This window comes from Triturus cristatus, chromosome 10 (assembly GCF_964204655.1).
Source record: "Triturus cristatus chromosome 10, aTriCri1.1, whole genome shotgun sequence".
Lineage (NCBI taxonomy): Eukaryota > Metazoa > Chordata > Amphibia > Caudata > Salamandridae > Triturus > Triturus cristatus.
In genome coordinates, this window is record NC_140593.1 from 334,029,884 (window position 1) to 334,049,072 (window position 19,189).

The 19,189-nt window shown below is 47.0% G+C and overlaps 1 protein-coding gene across 1 annotated transcript in view; it reads left to right on the forward strand.

Moving 5' to 3' along the window:
* EXOSC7 (exosome component 7) overlaps window positions 1-19,189 on the forward strand; it is a 101,215-nt gene that overhangs the window by 31,803 nt on the left and 50,223 nt on the right. The window contains exon 5 of the mRNA XM_085630086.1: window positions 14,101-14,171. Within this exon, the coding sequence (XP_085486212.1) occupies window positions 14,101-14,171 (71 nt within the window). The remainder of the gene's footprint in view (window positions 1-14,100; window positions 14,172-19,189) is intronic.

Below are 19,189 nucleotides of genomic sequence, written 5' to 3' on the forward strand. Positions count from 1 at the left end.
TCCTGTCTTTTAATGTTCTAAACCATGTTCTCCTATAACATGGACTTGGCTGTTTAGGGGACGAGATTTAACAAACTTGTTCTCCAGGTTTCCCTCGCTTTTTAATCGGTATTCCCTGTGTTATGACCCTGCAGAAGTGCGGAGAATGAAAGACCCATCATGCGTTTGGCTCCCAGATTTCTGGTGTACCATATTTTTCACAGCACAGTCCCAAAACAACCTATTCTCCCATTTACATTTCTTTACCCGAAAAAATTGAGAACTTCAGAAAAAAATGGGAATCCTAAACCCATCCTATAGGATGAAATCTCCATCTCCGACTCAGTTTAAAAAAGGTAAAAAGGGGGCGTGGCCAAGATGGCGGAGCACTAAGACGTGTCTCGTCTTCGCTCCTCCACCCGCCGACTCACAGCACCGGCCCCAGGCCTCACATAGCAGCAGGAGGAGTGTCCGGGCTCCCTCTCCTGCCCAGGACGACTGATAGCCCTCCCGGGAGTCTCCCGGGTTCCCGTATCGGCCACAGAGGCTGCCTCGGAGGTGGTGCGAGCAATGGCCGCGGCGTCAGAGGAGACGCGGGCGCGGCCCTGCCATCCGGCCGCGGTGTGCCCTGCCGGCGGCGGCCGCTGGGGCTGCGGCACACTTCTCGCCGGTGAGCTCGCCAGACCGCCCGGGGGGCGCTCTCTTCACACCCGCGCCCCTGTCAGAGTCGTTCAGGTGCTCACCTGTTTTTCTGCAGAAGCGCCCTGGAACAGATGACAAGGTCCGCTACTTCCCCAACCACCTATTGCGCTTATCAGACTCTAAGCCACAATGGTAGGTCTGGGGAAGAAGGGAAACAAAACAAGGAAAGTAGGGGAGGAATCTCTCGGCTTATGGCACCAACCAGGAGTCCTTCGCATAAGTAGAACTAAAAAGAGAAAATAGACAATAAGTACCTATACCTACAGTGTTATGTACTCAACTAAATAACCCTTATCTCGGTTAATACCTTAATCAGCCCTTCTTCTATCTATAACAGGATGCACTAAACCACTCTGGGGCACAGGCCTACAAAAGGAAAAAAGGGAGAAGTCAGTACCATCTTACACTATGTCTTTAGGCATTAGAAAGTTGCATGTAGGTGCTCATGCTCACCAGGCTAGTCCATGACTTGTATATCCTTACATAAACAATAGCTGGATACAGGCTAATCTTCCATTGAGAATGAAATTCTGTCGTCATGCAAGAAGCCAACTTGTACACACAAATACGTAAATAAATGAGAATGAAAGGAGGCAGCGAATACTCGCTGTTACCGTATCCCCTCAGGTAACAGAAATGTCCACAGCTTCTGCACTCCTCCGTTACTGTTGTGACACCTTGTAGGAAAGCGGGTGTGCTGTAAGATAAGGGGATGACATCCAACCGTCAGTGGAAGACAAGGAATAGTGTTCGGGTTCACCACTTCCGGATTTCAAGGGATCCCGCACTATAACCCGTAGCTGACTACAAAGTAGGGGGCAGTCCCATGACACGAGAGAGCGACACCACTTAGCCCGGCCGGCCGACGGAACACCAGTCCGGTCGACGGGCGGGACCCGCGATGCGCACTACACCCGCCCACGGAACTTACCCTCTCTGCAGTCTGACTCAAGGGGAAATACGAGCACCGCCTTTGTAAACCAAGGTGAGGGGCTAATGACAGAGACTTGTGTAGTAACAATGAAAGTCCTCGCAACTGGCTCACGAGGCAGTTCAACAACGATTCAGTGTTCTCGGGGTTCGGAAACATCAAGGTATGCAAGGAATGCAGGAAACCCAACAGGAAACTATAGCTCAGGAACGTAATGAGGCAAAGCGCGGTTTCCTGTGGAAGTCAGGCTTTATTGCCTGTCTGACTTCCTCGCGCATGCGAGATAGGGCGCCATCATCTGCATTCAATGAGGACGGCAATCGTGACAGCCCCCTCCAGTAGCGGGGACAGAGTTGGGGAGCGTGGCGGCGCCCTGGGGGGCGCCTCGATGTCCTCGATATGGAGACAGCACGCCGGAGCACAGAGGGTGAGCCCTGTGACCTCCACACACGCAGCTGGGCAGCCGATGCGTGGCCCCGGAGGGCCCGAGTCCCCATCGGGGATCCTACAGACCTCTGCCCCGTGGGCTCCCACCCTGCGAGACGCTTGTGCCCTGCTTAGCCCACATCACAGGAAGTGCAGCGGTCTGCCTACACGCAGGGCACCATTTTGTAGGGCCTCCACAGCGCCGGCACTGCTGCATCTGCCCCTTCTGCAGCAAGGACTGGGGTCCGCCCAAACCACATCGAGGTCCCCATTGACTCTTGCCCCGCCAGCCCTCACCCGGCCCCCGAACTTTGCCAGCCTGCGCCCTACAGGGGAGTGACAGACGGCCCGCGTGCTGGGCGACGTCCCGGAGTGCCCGCGCCGCGCCCGTCCGGACACACCTTCTGCTCTCTCCTCCAGCTGGGGCCGGGAGCTACCTGGGTGAGTCCTGGTGGCCGGCGATCAGCTGCTTTTCTGGGGGCCCGGACGGCAGAGATAACTGAAGATTCGACTGAGGGCCTGGTAGTGGAATCGGTGCCCGTTAGTGGTGACTTTGCGGCGGGGGCGCCCAGAGACCCTCATTGCTTGAAGCGGCGAGGCCGGAGAAGAACTGCAGGGGTAGATGTGAGCCCACCAAGACGGTGTCTGTGAGGCCTTGGTCGGAGCAGCGGGGCCGCTCTGGAGCGCACGCTTGGGGAGGGCCTCTGCGCCGAAGCTGCCTCGCATCAATTGCCCTGTGAGCTTCAGAAGACGACGGAGGACGGATCACTGGTGTCGTTGCGGGGCCAGAGGACACGGTGCGGGATCTGCTGAACGGCGGTGGCCTTGCAGGCACCGGGTGGTCTGGTCTGGCTGTGGTCACCTTGAGATACGGACCAAAGGCGGCCCATTTTGCTGGCTGCGGGGTTGGCGCTGGTGGAGGAGGTCTTGCGGGAGACTTGCGGATCCTCATAGTGGCAGACTTCTGGCATCTGGATTAGTGTGGCGTCTTCTGGTGCGGGGAGGTCCCGAAGGTCTGCGGGAAGCCCTGTCCTGGATATTGTGGCTTTGGTGACTGGCGGAGAGTGATCTGGCCACCCGGCGGACCATCGGACGGAACGGTGGTGGCTCACGACGGCCTCAGGCAAGTGACATTCTGGGTGCGTGAGTTTCAGTAGGGATAGACCGGCGCGGGAGGCACCCCTCACGGACACTGGGTCATGAACGGAGGGGGCAGCACGGTGACGCGGGGACCAGGGGCTGGGCCTTCTGGGGGCGCCCTGCGGGGGAGAGCTGTTGCACTTCCGGCTATGAGGCACGGGGTCGTCCCTCACTTCAGCCCATCCATTTTTGAGCCCTTAGACACACAGGCATCACGGACGGAGTGCCGGCTCGACACTTTATAGCTCCTAGTGACCTGTCAGAGGTACTCCCGAGGAACGCAGCTGGTCCTACGCTCTCGTATGACCTGGTTGACGGTGCGTTATGTCATCCTCTAGGCGGGGCAAGGATAAGAACTTAAGAGTTGTTTGCCAGGGTGCAGACTGTCCAACAGACTGAGGCCATGGCGACGAGCACTACTTGGCCTGCACCTGGGCGAGAGGAAGGAGCGGAAAACATTACAAAAGCGTTCTTGGAGTCTGTTTGCAGCGCTGAGAGAGGATATCCAAACCTTCAAGCAGGAATTCACTGCAGAGCTCCGAGAGACGCGGACGGCCTCGGCGAACGCGTTGCCGATCTAGAAGAGAAAAGTGACGGCAGGGATACGGAGGTGGCTGCGCTGCAGCAGGAGGTGATTAGAATCCATGACCAGCAGGTTGATCTCCAGACCCATCTTGATGACCTAGAAAATCGCTACCGGCGCCACAATATCTGCACCCGAGGGGTAAAATCGGTCGAGGACACGAAAGACCTATTCACGTACACGAGGGAGCTTTTCAATCACATCCAGGGCCCCTCGGCTCCGCCGTCTGACATCCTGGTCTGCGTTCAAGATTATCGTACCAAAGAAGAAATCTTGCAGCGGGCACGCCAGTTACACCCCCTGACAATCCGGGACCAGTCACCGCTTCTCTATCTCTCTCTATCAAGACTTATCAGCCCTCACCCTGCAGAAACGCACATCCTTCCGTCCCATCACGGCGCATCTACAGCAGCGCAACATTCCTTATAGATGGGGTCACCCGTTCCACTTGGTGTTCCGCATTGACAATACACTGTACCAGTTGCAATCCCTGTCAGAGGCCTGGGCATAGATCTCCCAGTGGAGGGGTATAACGAGGACGCCCACAAAACTGATGGGGGGTGGCTCCGGGCCCCGGTGGCGCCGGCGGGGCGGAAGACGCCGCACTAAAAAGCCTCCCTCTGCGGAAATCGCACAAGACCAAAAGTCTGCTATTGCTGCGGCCTCGGTGGACCTGGCCGGGTCTCCATCCAGCTGACTCCTGCGATATCACAAGGCCGACTGATAACCTGATTTTTGCCCTGGGCTGTTGGCGGGTGGGGGGCATACTGATCCTTGGTCAACTACCCCTTTCGTAACATTACCGATCATCTGTGGATGATGGACGATTTGTTCTTATTCTCTTATTGCTTACTTTTTTTGGGGGAGGGGTTTTGGGGGGAGGGTTTCATTGTTCCTTGTCCACCTTCTCTTTAGGCCCAGCACAGTTTCCCGTTATCGAGGTTTCTTGTTACCGGAGACCACCCCGTACCTCAGTAGTCTCTGCACTGCCATGTCGCCATTGCCTTTGGTCTTATTGTCTCTTTGAATGCCAGCTCACAAGCTTAGGATACTTACCCTCAATGTGAGGGGTCTTAACAATCCAGTGAAGCGCGCAGCGGTGTTGTCATGTTTGGAGCAGGCCCATGTAGATATCTGCCTATTGCAGAAAACGCACCTGTTAACCAAAGACTGTCACCGCCTCCGTTCCCGGAAATTCCCCACTCAATTGTTTTTCCTCCAGCCCAACTAAAACAGCCGGGGTAGCCATTCTAGTAGCCCAGCAGTTTCGGGGGAGGTCCTTCACAAAGAGGCTGAAATACGGGGTAGGTTGTTGGCTTATAGATTTGCCTTGGGTCATTTTACATTCACCATCGGCTCCGTGTATGCCCCGAACGATGAACAAGAATGGTTCTTGCATTCTGTCCTCACCGACATAACAGACACAGTGGATCGCCACATTCTCCTGGGGGGGACCTGAACCTGGTTTTTGATAACACACTTGATAGATCTTGTCAACGCACACACCAGGCTGGCGTCCTGTCCACGGAGGGACTTACCCGCCTGCGCGACTTAGACCTCATTGACTTACGGCGCAGCTTTCAGCCCCATAGCTGCGAATATTCATACTACTCGAGTGCACACAAGACATATGCCCGGTTAGATTCTCTTTTGGCATCCACACCAGTCCACGCGTTGACCAAGGAGGTAGAAATAGGAGTTGCTTCCCTTTCCGATCACGCACCTGTAGCGGCTGTCCTCACCCTTCCACCCATGCATCCACCACCCAGGACCTGGCGCCTCCGGGATACTCTACTGCATCGCGAAGAAGTGGTCAACCAGATACGGCGATCCATCACTGATTATCTTTCACACAATGCTAATACAGACACTACCCTCGCAACACAGTGGGCAGCACTGAAGGCGGTCATTCGGGGGGAGTTAATAGCTATCTCAGCTGCGGATAATGTAGACCGTAGGCGCAAGCGAGAAGAACTCGCCCAACAAACAAGGAAGTTGGAGAGAATACATCCGAGAACCGGAGCCCCCTGGGTGTGGAGACAACTTCTCGCCCATAAGCTACGCGAGACCAGGCAAAAACAGAGAGTGCAGGAAATTCAGCGAGGTGATGGTGAACGGGCCACAGAGGATGGAGATATTGCGGAGGTCTTTCGCTAATTTTATGCCGATCTCTATGATAGCTCTACTGTGGAGAGCTCGGACGGGGTTGCCTTTCTAGACTCCATCACCTTGCCAGCTCTGACCAAAGCTCAAGCTGACTCCTTCGATAAGGACATTCGCCCAGAAGAAGTTATAGCCGCCATCGCCCACCCCAAACCGGCGAAAGCCCCCGGGCTGGATGGCTTCTCTGCCGTTTTTTATAAAACGTTCTGTAGCCAAATTGCTCCTCTCCTCACCCACCTTTTTAACTCCTTCGCCGAGCCCGGTGCGATCCCACGAGATCTCCTGGAAGCCTCCATTGCAGTGATCCCCAAACCAGGGAAAGACAAGACATGGTGTGGTGCATACCGCCCTATTTCCCTGTTGAATATAGATCTTAAGTTGTACACGGGGATCCTAGCGGCCCGCCTTACACCCTGTATGCCTGGTCTTATAGATTCGGATCAGGCTGGTTTTATTCCGGAACGCCAAACCTCAGACAATACGAAACTGGCCCTACATCTCATCGAGAAAGCCACGCGGACACAACAGGAATATATGATGCTCGCTATTGATGCTGAAAAAGCGTTCGATAGGGTTCATTGGCTAAATTTAGAGCAAGTTCTTGAGCGAGCAGGAATAGGCGAGAAGTTCCGCACATACATCCTTAATTGCTATCGATTCCCGACGGCCGCAGTCTGCGTGAATGGAAACACGTCCTCCCGATTTACCATTGAGAGAGGTACGAGACAGGGATGCCCTCTGTCGCCCCTTCTCTTCGCTCTCTATATGGAACCCTTGGCCCAAAGGATGCGGCACAATCCCTTGATCACCGGGATCAAATTCGGCGGTTACACTCACACGATCAGCTTATACGCTGATGACGTGTTGCTTTTCTTATCTCACCCACGAGATGCGCTCCCAGTGTGTCTAGCGGATTTGGACCTATTCACACGGGTTGCAGGGTTCAAGGTAAATATGAAGAAATTGATCGCTTTGGACCTCTCCCTGTCCCGATCTACGCGTGCTTACCTACAAGAGCTGCGTCCACTTCAATGGGCGAAAGACTCGGTCCCGTACCTGGGAATTCAGGTTGCCCCCTCCCTTTCGGGAACAGTTGCCATTAATTATTCGTGTTTGCGACAGAAAATTCGACAGGAGTTGGGATGTTGGAAGCACTATACCTTATCGTGGCTAGGTAAAATAGCAGCGGTCAAAATGACCATTCTCCCCCAAATTCTCTATTGATTTCGCGCAATCCCCCTTCGATCGCCTCCGGGCTGGATAAGGCAGATGCAATCAGATCTTGCTCAATTTATCTGGAACTGTCGAAAGCCACGAGTGAAGCATAGGTTGGCGACGCTCCCCCCGGAGAGTGGTGGACACGGGCTCCCCGATCTGCAGCTATACTTCCAGGCGGCCCAGCTGCGCTATCTGGTCGAGTGGAGCCGCTGGGAGTCCGAGAAACATTGGTTGTTCCAGGACCAGGCGGTAGCTGCCAGACCACTGCAGGAAATTCCCTTCCTCCGCAAGTGCCACAGACCCCCTAAGTTATACGTGTCCTACATAACGCGGGTACCCCAGGAGATATGGGACCAAACAAATACTAAACACGACTTCACGACCTTCCCATCGCCGCTCACCTCATTGATAGATAATCCCGACTTTACCCCGGGTATGGATGGGGTAGCCTTTGCTAGGTGGCGACCATCTGAGTCCTTCACCAAATGTACGCCGAGGAGGGAGTTATTCCGTTTCACCAATTCCAGCAGGATTACGGGTTGCCTGAGGTGGAGAGACTTCGATATATGCAGGTCCGCCACTGGGCGCTCCATGACCAAGTTCGCTCCGCAGCTGACAGACATCTTCTTCCTTATGAGAGGTGGCTTATTACCTGCATGTCTGATAAAAAGCTTATATCAGACCTATACCGGATGCTACAGGCCCAACACACACACACTTACAGCTCAGGGCGAGCACGTTGGGAAAAAGATTTAGGTCGAATGCTCAGCCATAAAGAATGGGAGGGGATCTATTATAGGGCCCGCAACTCAGCGTACCACATGGGGCTCACTGAAACCCTCACAAAAGTTGTGACTTACTGGTATTACACCCCAGAACGCCTTCACTTCATGGATCATACTAGGGAGGCTATGTGCTGGCGAGGCTGCGATCAAGTGGGAACTCTGGTACATTTATTATGGGAATGTGACCGTATACAGCCTTATTGGAAACAAGTGTTAGATGAAGTGGACAAACACTTTGAGACAGAAATTCCACGTTTTCTGGCATATGTTCACTTGGGCCTCCCGAACCCCCTGACTTACCCACTGCGCTCCCGGAGGGGCCGACTCATAGCTATTGCATTGGGCTCAGCGATACAAAATCTGCTCACTCATTGGCGTACTCCACACATTCTGACATTCACGGGGTGTTTATATCGCCTCTGGCATGTGCTGGGTATGGAGAGACTGACATTAACGATTGCAGGGGAGGGATCCAAATACAGTGCATTGTGGCAGCTCTTTCTATCCCTACTAGCCTCTGAGTTTCGGGAAGTTACCTGTCCCCGATACCTCCGTTTATTACGCCTTTCTGACACACAACCGGGGCAGCGTTGACCGAGCCTAGCTGCATCTCAATAACTCCTGCGGTGGACAGGGAACAGGGGTGGGATGGTTTGAAGGGGGTTTGTTATGTTTTGTATTGTTGTCATTTTTCCCTTTAATTTTGATAGGGTTCCCTACCCTCTCAAGCACCCGCAGCTGTACCTGCGGATTTCGCCTGACACTTCCAGGACATATGCTTACCGATATCAATGGCACAGTGTCTCAACCCAAGGGTCCCTGTTTCCCTTCTTTTCATTTGTATAATGTTATATGTTTGAAATTTCAATAAAGAGATTTAAACAATAAAAAAGGTAAAAAGAGCACCCCAGGCTGTGAATAAGTATTCCATACCAGCATGACGAGAACTAACAAAGTCAGATGCTCTTGCATGTATCCTAGTTCTCAGTTATTTCCAAGCCCTTCTCCCTTCGCTTCAAATATACTAAAAGCTCTTTCCCATTGTCGCTTACCAGGAGACGTTCTCAGTTGGTATGTCTTTAAATGAGGGTAGCTAGAAAGCTGTTGGTGCAGCAAAAATAAACAGCACATTGTGGTTTTAACATAACTGCAATAAATCATGTATTGTGTTTCAAATTGCTGCATAATAGAGCCCTTATTGCCATCCAGATTCCTGTCTATTTTTCGTGTAAATAATAAAAATAGTAATGGTGAATTTTATATGGAACAAAACGCAGATTAAATAAATCTAATAAACACTGAAAGAATTGTAAAAAAAAACAAAAAACTACCATTAGACCAGGAACCTTAATAACAGTAAAATAATTCAACCTTGAGATAAAGAGCATTGGTAGCTCTACCCTTGTTCTGAGTATGGTCTTTAAACAATGAGGTTGAGTTCCTTGAGTAGACTGGAATCCAGTAGCTCACAAAAAGATTTCTTCTTTTAAAATACTCTGACACTTTTCAGCGGTCTCTGTAAATTGCCCTGCTGTCTAACATCGCCTTCTATTTTGCAAAGGTCTAACCCAGACTTATGTTTTGCCTGTCTCTCACTTAATGCAGACGTTTTTAGATTTCTATTTCCTTTTTCGATGTATGGAGTGCATCTTTAAAGCAAGGTGCAGAAGGAAGGCATTGTCTGGGTAATGACATTAACCAAGCTTGTTGTATTGCCCGCCATGGCTGGAGGTTGGTAGGATACCAGCAGTAAGTCCCCTGGCTCGTGGTGCCTGCAAAGCCAAGCTAATGAGTTTCTTCATGGGTGGCTAACAATAAACAGTTTACCTTCAGAAGCACAGGATGTTTGCCATGAGATACTTCCAAAGTATGTTGTTTGTGGTGCAGATATGTACACATTATTGATCAGTGTGAAAGTTGGTTTAAGAGTGGTATTTTAGGAATGACTAACATACTTTTAAATTGATGGACTGTTATGTCTGATTTATTTATACATGAAAGCTGTGCAGAAAGCATCCAGCAAAGTCAAATGAAAAGAAAACCAGGTAGGCAATCGCCAAGAATCCTATCTGAAAAATAATCTTCATGAAACCATTTAGGAAATACAGTTGAACTGAAATATTTACTGATGAGTGTAGTCCGTTTTGTAGTAGATGGCGAAAGAAAGGTGGTGATCTCTTGAAAAACTGCAACATAAAATTTAAGAAGAATCAGTTTCACAAAATCAAGAGAAGGGTTACCTAAAAGAAACCGGTGAACCCAAAGGCACATGGATTACCTCGGGGTCACTGAGTTTACTGAATTCAAATCCCTACCAGTCATGTCGCAGAAACCTACTCCAGGGTTGGGTACCAGTCTGTTGTTTCAGATTTGAGTGCTGGGGCAGGAACAATTGCAGGTCACCTAGTGTTGACGACAGTGACCTCTGTCAGGGCAACAGTGGTTAAAATGACCAACACGACTGGCACTTGGTTTGTTTGGCAATCCAAAATTGAGCACTAAGTCTGAACTACTTACAGTTTACACAAAGCCCTCTTTTATTGCTGCTACATTGTTGATTGTTTTGTCCAGCTAATTAGTCAGTCAATCAAGCAGTATGTTGAAGGAAAGTGTGTGCACCTTATAGTAGACTTAGTTGTTGTTTACAATCTGAGGTCCCCATGCAAAGTACAATCAATTTGAATCTATCAGGAACCCGTGATGGGTGTCCGGAAAAATGTTTCCTGTCATTGTCAGGATTGCTGTGGGCACCAAAGTGAGACAAGACCCCATCCCCCTATAACCTTAGAAAAGATTACTCCCCCTTCCGATTTTTAAAGAGTCTGGTTGAGAGTTAGGCGATTTCACACTTGTGTGAGAGAGAGCGCTTGAGAATATAATTTGGCATTAGCCAGATAATGACAACATCTATAAGCCTACATTAGTGAATTGGAGTAAAAGTAGGTTATTGGGTGTGGTTGTGATCTTCCACCTTTCCTAGAGCAATGGATGGCCGCCAGTTCCCAGACGAGGCCTCTGTTTTGTACAAGTGGAACCATGTCTTGAAAATCTTAGACTGGATAAAGGAAGTGCTTCAGTCATGCACAGGTTCTTCAAAGTAGTTGCTTTAGATATGAGCAAACAGTGTAGAATATTCAGTTAAATAGTCAGTTGTTTGTTCACCAAAACGCTGCATGGATGACCAAGAAGGAGTCCATGACGGAATGCTGGATACATTAATATATATCCTCATATGTGAGGATTTGGGCAAGCTGATGTCCAGTCAGCCGTATTCTACACTACACAAATATCACATTATTTTCCAGCCACCTGTGCTTCCTTTGTTCAGTACCAGAAGTTCCTTACACCAAGTCCCTGAGAAAACGGATATTAATTATTTTTTTGTGGTTTAGTTGTTACAGCGTTTTGTCAGAATTATGGCGAAAGATTCCACTGGCAGACCAGACCATGTCTGTCTTCGATGAATTTATATATTCACACCAAGGGTCCCATAGGTGCATTAAACCATCCATTTGAGAAAACGAAACATATTGCTCCAGTCAATTATAACACACACTATGTTCGTGGGTTGGTTCAAAACAAAGAAGACAAGGATTTGCAATGCAATAGGTCTCGCATTTGCGCGAGTTTAAGCTATTGGCATTGTAAATGACCATGCCTTTTATTTATGTTTTGAAAACCAACACGTAAATAAAAGGCATTGCCATTTACAATTCCAATAGCTCAGACTCTCACAACTGCAAGACCTATTGCATTGCATTGCAAATGCTTGTTTAAATTAAGTTTTGCAGTCCAGATAAAAACACGTCTACCAGTTAAAACTGGTCTCTAATACTGGATGTTTTTACCGCATATGTGGACACCTAAATACATATTCACGTGAAAAAAATAACTATCGGTGTGATGGTTAAATACAAATATCTATAACTATTGGACACTAATTTACCAGGTTCAAGATGCAAATAAAAGCCAGTGGAAATCATCCAATAACAGCATAGTACGATTTCAAGATACTCATGTCAGCAAGTGGGTCAAGAATAAACAATTTCAGCTATCAAAAGACAATTGGTGGCAGGAAGTGTAAATAATACACCAGTTGTCCTCCAGATGTGAGGGTGAAAGGTCAAAACATGACCCAAAAAAACGAGTCGCAAAAATAGACAAGCAATAACACATTTAAACAAGAGTTGCAAATGCGATACTTTGAGTTAAAAGTGAAACACTGCTCATAAGTAGGTCAATATCTTAGATTAAGAACAGAGAGCACAAAGAGTGACTTTGTTGAAAAAAGGATCAAATGAAGGATTAGAAGTAAAACAAGCACGCATCTCGCGCTGATTTTTTTTTTTTTTTAAAAGGCGTTCATGCTGCAGCGGGAGAGTGAGGCGGAGGGGTGCACCCGCGAGTGGGGAGAGCAGTCTGCTCTTTTTAAAAACACATACTCGTGCTTGTGGCGCGCTGTTGCGCACTCCCGCAAGGCTTATGCCGTCACAAGCACGAGTATGTGCTTTGAAAAAGAGCTACACGACGGCTAAAGGTCTCCTATGCAGCGCATGCGATCTGTGTAGGTGAGACCTAAAAAAGAGATGTATATAGGAACACTATTTTGTTTGAACGAGAACCCTCACTCAGCCAAGGGTGACATGCTTCATCATAGGGTCTTCTTCATACACATTGGGTCCGCAAGGAACCCAGTGTGGGATACTATTCCCCTTGGGGAGGAGCAGAGATGTTTCTCCCAAAGATGATCTAAGGTAGATGTATATGGGTGAGGGGTAGAGTGCAGATCAAGTCAAGTGATTTAAAACTATCTTGTGTTGGGTGAAAATTTCTTCATTCTGGTGCCTCCACTGGATAGGGCTAAAAACAAAAAGACAAAGGATTGTTATGGTTCCCTGTCCTATGTGGTCAATGTGTTTCTGCCTTATATGACTTAAGAAAGATGCAGGCATTCGTCAGGACCAAATTGTATATGTCACTCTACTATCATGTTATAAAATGATTGAATACTAGCCATACAGTCAGCTTGATGGCTGTTCCTGTGGCCCTTTCACAGTTTTAGGGCCCACCTATTAGAGCAATGGAAAATAAAAACAGATAGTGATTATATGTGTTACAATATGTGATAGTCATTTGCTATCACCAGTGACCATCACCAATGTTCCACACTCGTGTTAAAAAACTATATTGCACAAGTGTGCGCCTGTTGAATCTTACCCTGAGCGAGTGTAAAAACTCTGCTCAGCCGTCATCCAATTCCCACCCGAAGTCCAGAGCTGTGGCATGTACATACAAAAATATAGAAACAAATAAAAAAATGGGGATCCTGATTCTGTAACTATGTTCAAAGCAGTGTTATACACATAGTTACGGAAGCCAGGCTTCATACGAGTGTGAAAGGGTCTAAATGTCGGACAGATGATTTGTCTTAAGAGCTGATGCAGATAGCATATTGTTAGCTACTTAATCCACTTTCATTCAATGGAACCAAGCTTGTGGATTTGGATGATTAGACCTCTGCCTTTACAAAAGAATTTGAAAACATTTTCAAACTAAGCGATTTTGATCAGCATTTTCAACTTAAGACGTATTCAGCATCTCCTACAGGGCCACTGAGAGGTGGTTTTCACCACTATAGAAGGTTGCTAATATGAAAACGTCTGACTTTTTGGACATTTGTGTTCTCCCACTATTTTGAGCCTTTTGATTTTCTTTTATCCATTTTTTATTATGTTAGCCTGACCTGTTCAAGCTAGTTGGTCCCAGCCGTTTTAGGGGCACTTTGCAGCTAATAAATAACTTATCCTTAACAAATGTAGTTATTCCCTGTTTTATTTTGAAAGATTTAGGATTGTGTTGCATTTGCCACTGGTGTCTGTTTTGAACTAAAAAGAAGCCAGAGAATGAGGCTCTTGGTGTTTTTACAATATTTCTGCATCAGAACGTGCTTTTGATTTTGGGAACAAACAGAGGAAATGTTAAGTCTCTCCCTGTCCTTACAAGCTTATACCAACGGGAGAGAAGCTCAGATGATTGTATATTAACAGTGTTTATTTTTAAATGTATTTATTTAAGTCACATGAGCAAGTTCTCTATTTTACTAAACTCACTAATAAAATGTTAGCCTAAGCTGTTTACTTCCAATCTATTGAATTTTCTTTTCTTTAAATCAGTTGTTGGAGTGTGATGGAAACCTCTTTGATGCGATCTCTATGGCTGCAAAGGCTGCTTTATTTAATACAAGGTAAGGGAATTGTATTGTGATTTTCAGTGTAATTAGAAACTTTTTTCAATAACATATGTTATAACATATGGAAAAATTGATTTTGATAAATCATTTTACAATGAGGATACTACTACCTTTGAGTATCCGATCACTTTGAAGGTAGCGTGCATGCTGTTGAAGGTGCTGTGGTACCAGACCTCATTTGGTACTATCGTGGTAACAAGAGGAATGTGAAAATATGGTTTGGGGCTGTTTTTCTCTTGGAAAAATGAAAGGAAAGCATGCTGGATGAGAGAGAAACAGAAAAACAAGACCACATAAATTTAAAACGGAGATTACAAAAAACAGGGATAACGATTATAGCAGGTGTAGAGGATAGAGGGTTTCCTAGCCCCTATATAACAAATTGTCTTAAATAAATACAATATATAAAACTAAAACATTATTGACAATAAATTATTGTAGCAAGTTATTGAAGATCATATTTTTATGTACAATGCTTATTTATGTTTCAAAATCCATACCAATTTTTTCTCCAGCACCGGTTTCTGATAAACTGTTGTATTGCCTCATTCACATTGCATAGCATTTAATGTTAATTATTTTAAAAGGTTGTGTGAGTTCCCGCCTCCCATCCACAAGCATCTAAAATTGTTGTACACATGCTTATATTTTGCTGCTGTAATAACAATTACCTGGCAGTTCCGGCTGGACTGTTCCCATTGGGCACAGGGTCAAGACTGATTTGCATATGGCTGGGTTCTGGCATGGCATGGTGAGCAAAAAAACGATGGATTTAGGCCCAGATCTCTGTACTGGGGTGAATGTATGACATTGTTCTGCATTCTGTCCATCAATTGTTCTTTTTGCAGCAATAATTATGGCATGAAAACCTTTCATATGGTGAAGCGTCGGGCTCTGCAAAGCTTGTGAGTTTGCAGCTGAACCTAAAAAGAGAGCTTTGTGATGGTAGTTGTTCTTGGTATTTTAACAAGCTAGATAACAGCAGTGGGTCACCATCATAACTTTTGACAGGTATATGGCGGGCTGCCTGTTAATAGAAAGCTGATATCTGGCATGATGAGTGACCACCCACTACGCAAAAGAAAGGGCATCTGCTGCACGGTGCATTGCCAACATTGTGCTGATGGAGATGTGCAAGGTGGGAATGTATAGGCGTGTGCACACCTTCTGTTAAAAAAAACAGTTAAACAATACTGATGACAATCAAATATGCCAGACCGTGCCCACAAATATAAGTGTTTGTGCACCTCTTTGCTCACCTCCTAATTATTTATTGCTTGGTTTTCAATTCAAATAGTATGTGAGTTTATAAGTGATCCTTTGCAGGAGAGCAGTACATTTTTCACAATACCTGTGATGGGAGTTCTCCAGCACTGGTATCGTACACCGATTCACGTGTTGCCAACCCTACCTCCTAGGCCAGATTTAAAAATGTGATCATTTTTTGAGTTTAAAGTCTGACTGTTCCCATCAATGATATGCGGCCTTTTTGGATGGATATGTGCAAAGGCATGACCAGTTTCCATGTTTTATGGAGGATTCCAGGTTTGACTAGGGAAATATACAATAATGTGTGAATCTATAAAGGATCATGCTGGAGAAACCAGTCTTGCGTATATGTAACTTTTTGCTGGTGTCTGGACAAGAATGTGTCTGGAAGCAACTTGTTGCAGTGATGCACATTTTTCAAATGTTCAAACTCCTCAACTGTCTTTAATAGAACATTAATTATTTGTACTTCTATTTTTTCAGAGCTGGCTAAACAACTTGTGTAGAAAAGTACATCTTCTTGACATAGTCACCCCCACTTGCTGCCTGGTATTAGATGCATTTTTGCGCGAAAGTTCACTGGGTTCCTGCAGACCAGGTCCCCAGTGGCAGATCTCTTTCCCCTAAAACTGTACAATTGTTCCCCTATTAGGCAATCCTAATTACTAATCCTGTAAGTCCCTAGTAGACGGTACCCCAGGTACCTAGGAAAAGGGTATTGCAGAGGGTCCCCAAGGGCTGCACCATGTATTGTGCCACCCTAAGGGGACCCCTCACCTAACTTATGCAGACTGCCATTGCAGGCTGCATCTCTTGGTGCAGACACAAGTGAAAACACAACATGGCACACATCCCTGTGTCAAAAGAGATTGAGAGTGGTGCACTCTGTGTTTTTTCAGATATGACCCAAGTTTAACCAACGTTTCTGGGTTATTGCGTACTACTCAGGGTCAAGGAGCTGCCTGTCTCCCCTAACAGGTGTGAGTGTGGAGCACCACAAAATGGATTACTGTATAAGGCAATATTCGAAATGCGATATCACAAGGTGTGTTTATCTGTGTGGATGCTTAGGGAATAACAATACCATGGCCTGCCATGAAAACTGAGTTCTGTTTAACATCAGCATAGTCAGTCTTCTGTGTTAGTATGTGGAAGATGACGTGTTCTCGAGATTTAACCAGCAAAGCACTAACAAATATTATGATGCCATGGGTGTACGGGCTGTTACTGGAGAAAAAGACGACTTCCGTTAATTGAATACTGGTAGGTGTGTGTATACAGTAGCAGTAGATTGAATGATATATGTAACCAGAGAATAGTCGTATAACATTGATGTATTTGTTGGTCAAGGTTTAACATTGACGTGGTCAGGTGGCGAAGTACACAGATAATGATCGGAAAGCAATTACCTACATCGTTTTGTACGTACTCGAGTAGGTTGGTGTTTTTCCCATAGAGTGATGATAATCTAGTCCGCTCCAACGAGTTGATTAAAGGGTCATGTTATTTACAGAGCAACTTGACGATCATTTTTTCTCAGTTGGAAAGTTCAATAATTCCACTACCTTGTGAGTTTATTGGATTGCAATCACGTGGATATGCACCCATGGTGATGGAGATTTATTACGGATTAGCAGATACATTGGAGAGAGAAGATCTAAGATATACACTGAGGTTTGACTGGTTGAATCTTGACCTAGAGTACAACACGAACACTTTCTGCACATGAGAGTGCATGTTTGAAATCACCGCGTATATAATGGTGCATGACATTGATAAGAACTGATGATACTTGGATAAGGAAAGCTCTGGACGATCACAGTTGATTTGTGTCATTGTTTCTTTTTATGTTGTATGGTTTTGTTGGGATATTAATATGCTGCTGCGTTTATTTTGATTTGGAAGTCCCTGAGGAAGGGACCAATGTCCTGAAATGCATAGGGCGACATAAGCATAACGTGGAATCCATGGATGAAGATATATTGCATGTGATTTAATATGTTGTTTAATTGTTTATGTGATTGGTGTGAATATGGATGTTTAGATGTGCATCAAATAAGTACAAAATGTAATACTAGATAAAAGAAGCAAATTTGCTTTGAAGACGTGTGGAAGTCCTTTATGTATTTATGGCTTTAGAATTGAGTGTTAAATACATAGAGCAGTGCACCCTGGGATTCAAGTACACATTTACTTGAAACACATCCCTGTGCACCATGTATACAGACACTGCATGCAGCATAGATAGGTCCCTCCTACAGCAGGCCATACAGCCTTAAGGCAGGTTGCACTATACAACCTGTGTGGACATATCTGCATGAGCAGATATGCTCTTGTGTTGGCCATTCCAATTACTGCCAGTGCAAGTGATTAGGGAAGCCATTTTTAATAGATATGCTGGATACGGTGTAAAACGAGTTATCCAGCTTCATAATGACTTCATTGAATCCAAGAATGTTTGGTATCTTGTATTAAAAAACCCACAATGATTCCAGTGATGGATTTCTTAATACATGCACCCCGAGGGCAACTTAGAGGTGCCTCCTGAAAACCTACCAACTACTAGTGCTTTGGCTGGCTGGTCTTGACCGGCCTCCACCACAGATGAGCTTCTGACCTCCAGGGTTGAGTGCCCAAGCTCTCAGGAGGTCAGGAACAAAGCCTCTTCCTGTAGAGGGTGTTTCACACCCTCTACAGCAGCATGCCCTGTAAATTAGCATTCCAAGGCAGGGAGCTTAAAAGAGCCCGCCTCCTTTGGTATGAGAGTCTGGCTAGTTGGAGGTGATTTTTAACCCTCAGGCTATTTCCACCCCTATGGTGGGCTACATGGTGTGGACACGAAAATGAAACGTCTGCCATCTTCGTATGGCAGAATTAGGAACTCTGGGAAGGATTATGCCCACTTCCCACAGGAAGTAGTAAAATAGGGGGCGTAGTGATCCCAAGGGTAAGTAGCCTATTGGCTACTACACTGCACTCCCCTAACGCCCCTAAATCTACTATTTACTGGCACCAGGAAATCAGATCCTGCTGGACCTGAAAGAAGACGACAGATGCTGAAGAGTTGCAAAAGCAAGATGAGAAGACCAGCATTGACTTGGGGCAACCCTGCCGGCCTGTCTGCTGTCCTCGACAATTGCACCAAACACTACTCATCCTGCAGCTCCCTGTGCCTCCAAAAGCTTGGGAGAACTTCCAGCCTTCCCCCAAGACCCAGGACCTCCTGTGAAGTAGCAGAGCTGCTCCCCTGCAACCTGCAGGTACCCCAGAAGAGCTGCGAGGACTACGGACCTCCTAAAACCTGACACTGGAAATCACCACTGCACCTGTGCTCCCTAGCCCGAGTTGAAGTGGGCCAGTGGTGTCAGCCGTGGGTCCCAGACCCTCAAGATCTGAAACTCACATTGAATTTACCAACTGCGGACTTCCCGACGCCCTCTGCAGCCTCTTTGTGCAAGGCTCCTCTACTGCAAGTGTCTCTGGTGACAGAAAACCGACACCTCAGGAGTCCTCTCTACCCGGCCGCCCCGGCTTGAGGAGAAAGGGACTAAAGGTGTCCGAGCATCGTAAGACCTGAGCCCCCTTGTTGGTTCAACTGGACTGGCCTCCAGTCCCAGCCTGCAGCCTCTTCTTTATCTGACCGATCCCAGTTTACTTCAACGGGGCACGCAATTCTATATTGTGCCTCTGCACCCGGTCGCCCCAGTGCTTCCTGAGGTGACCTGTTGGTGCTGCCTTGGACC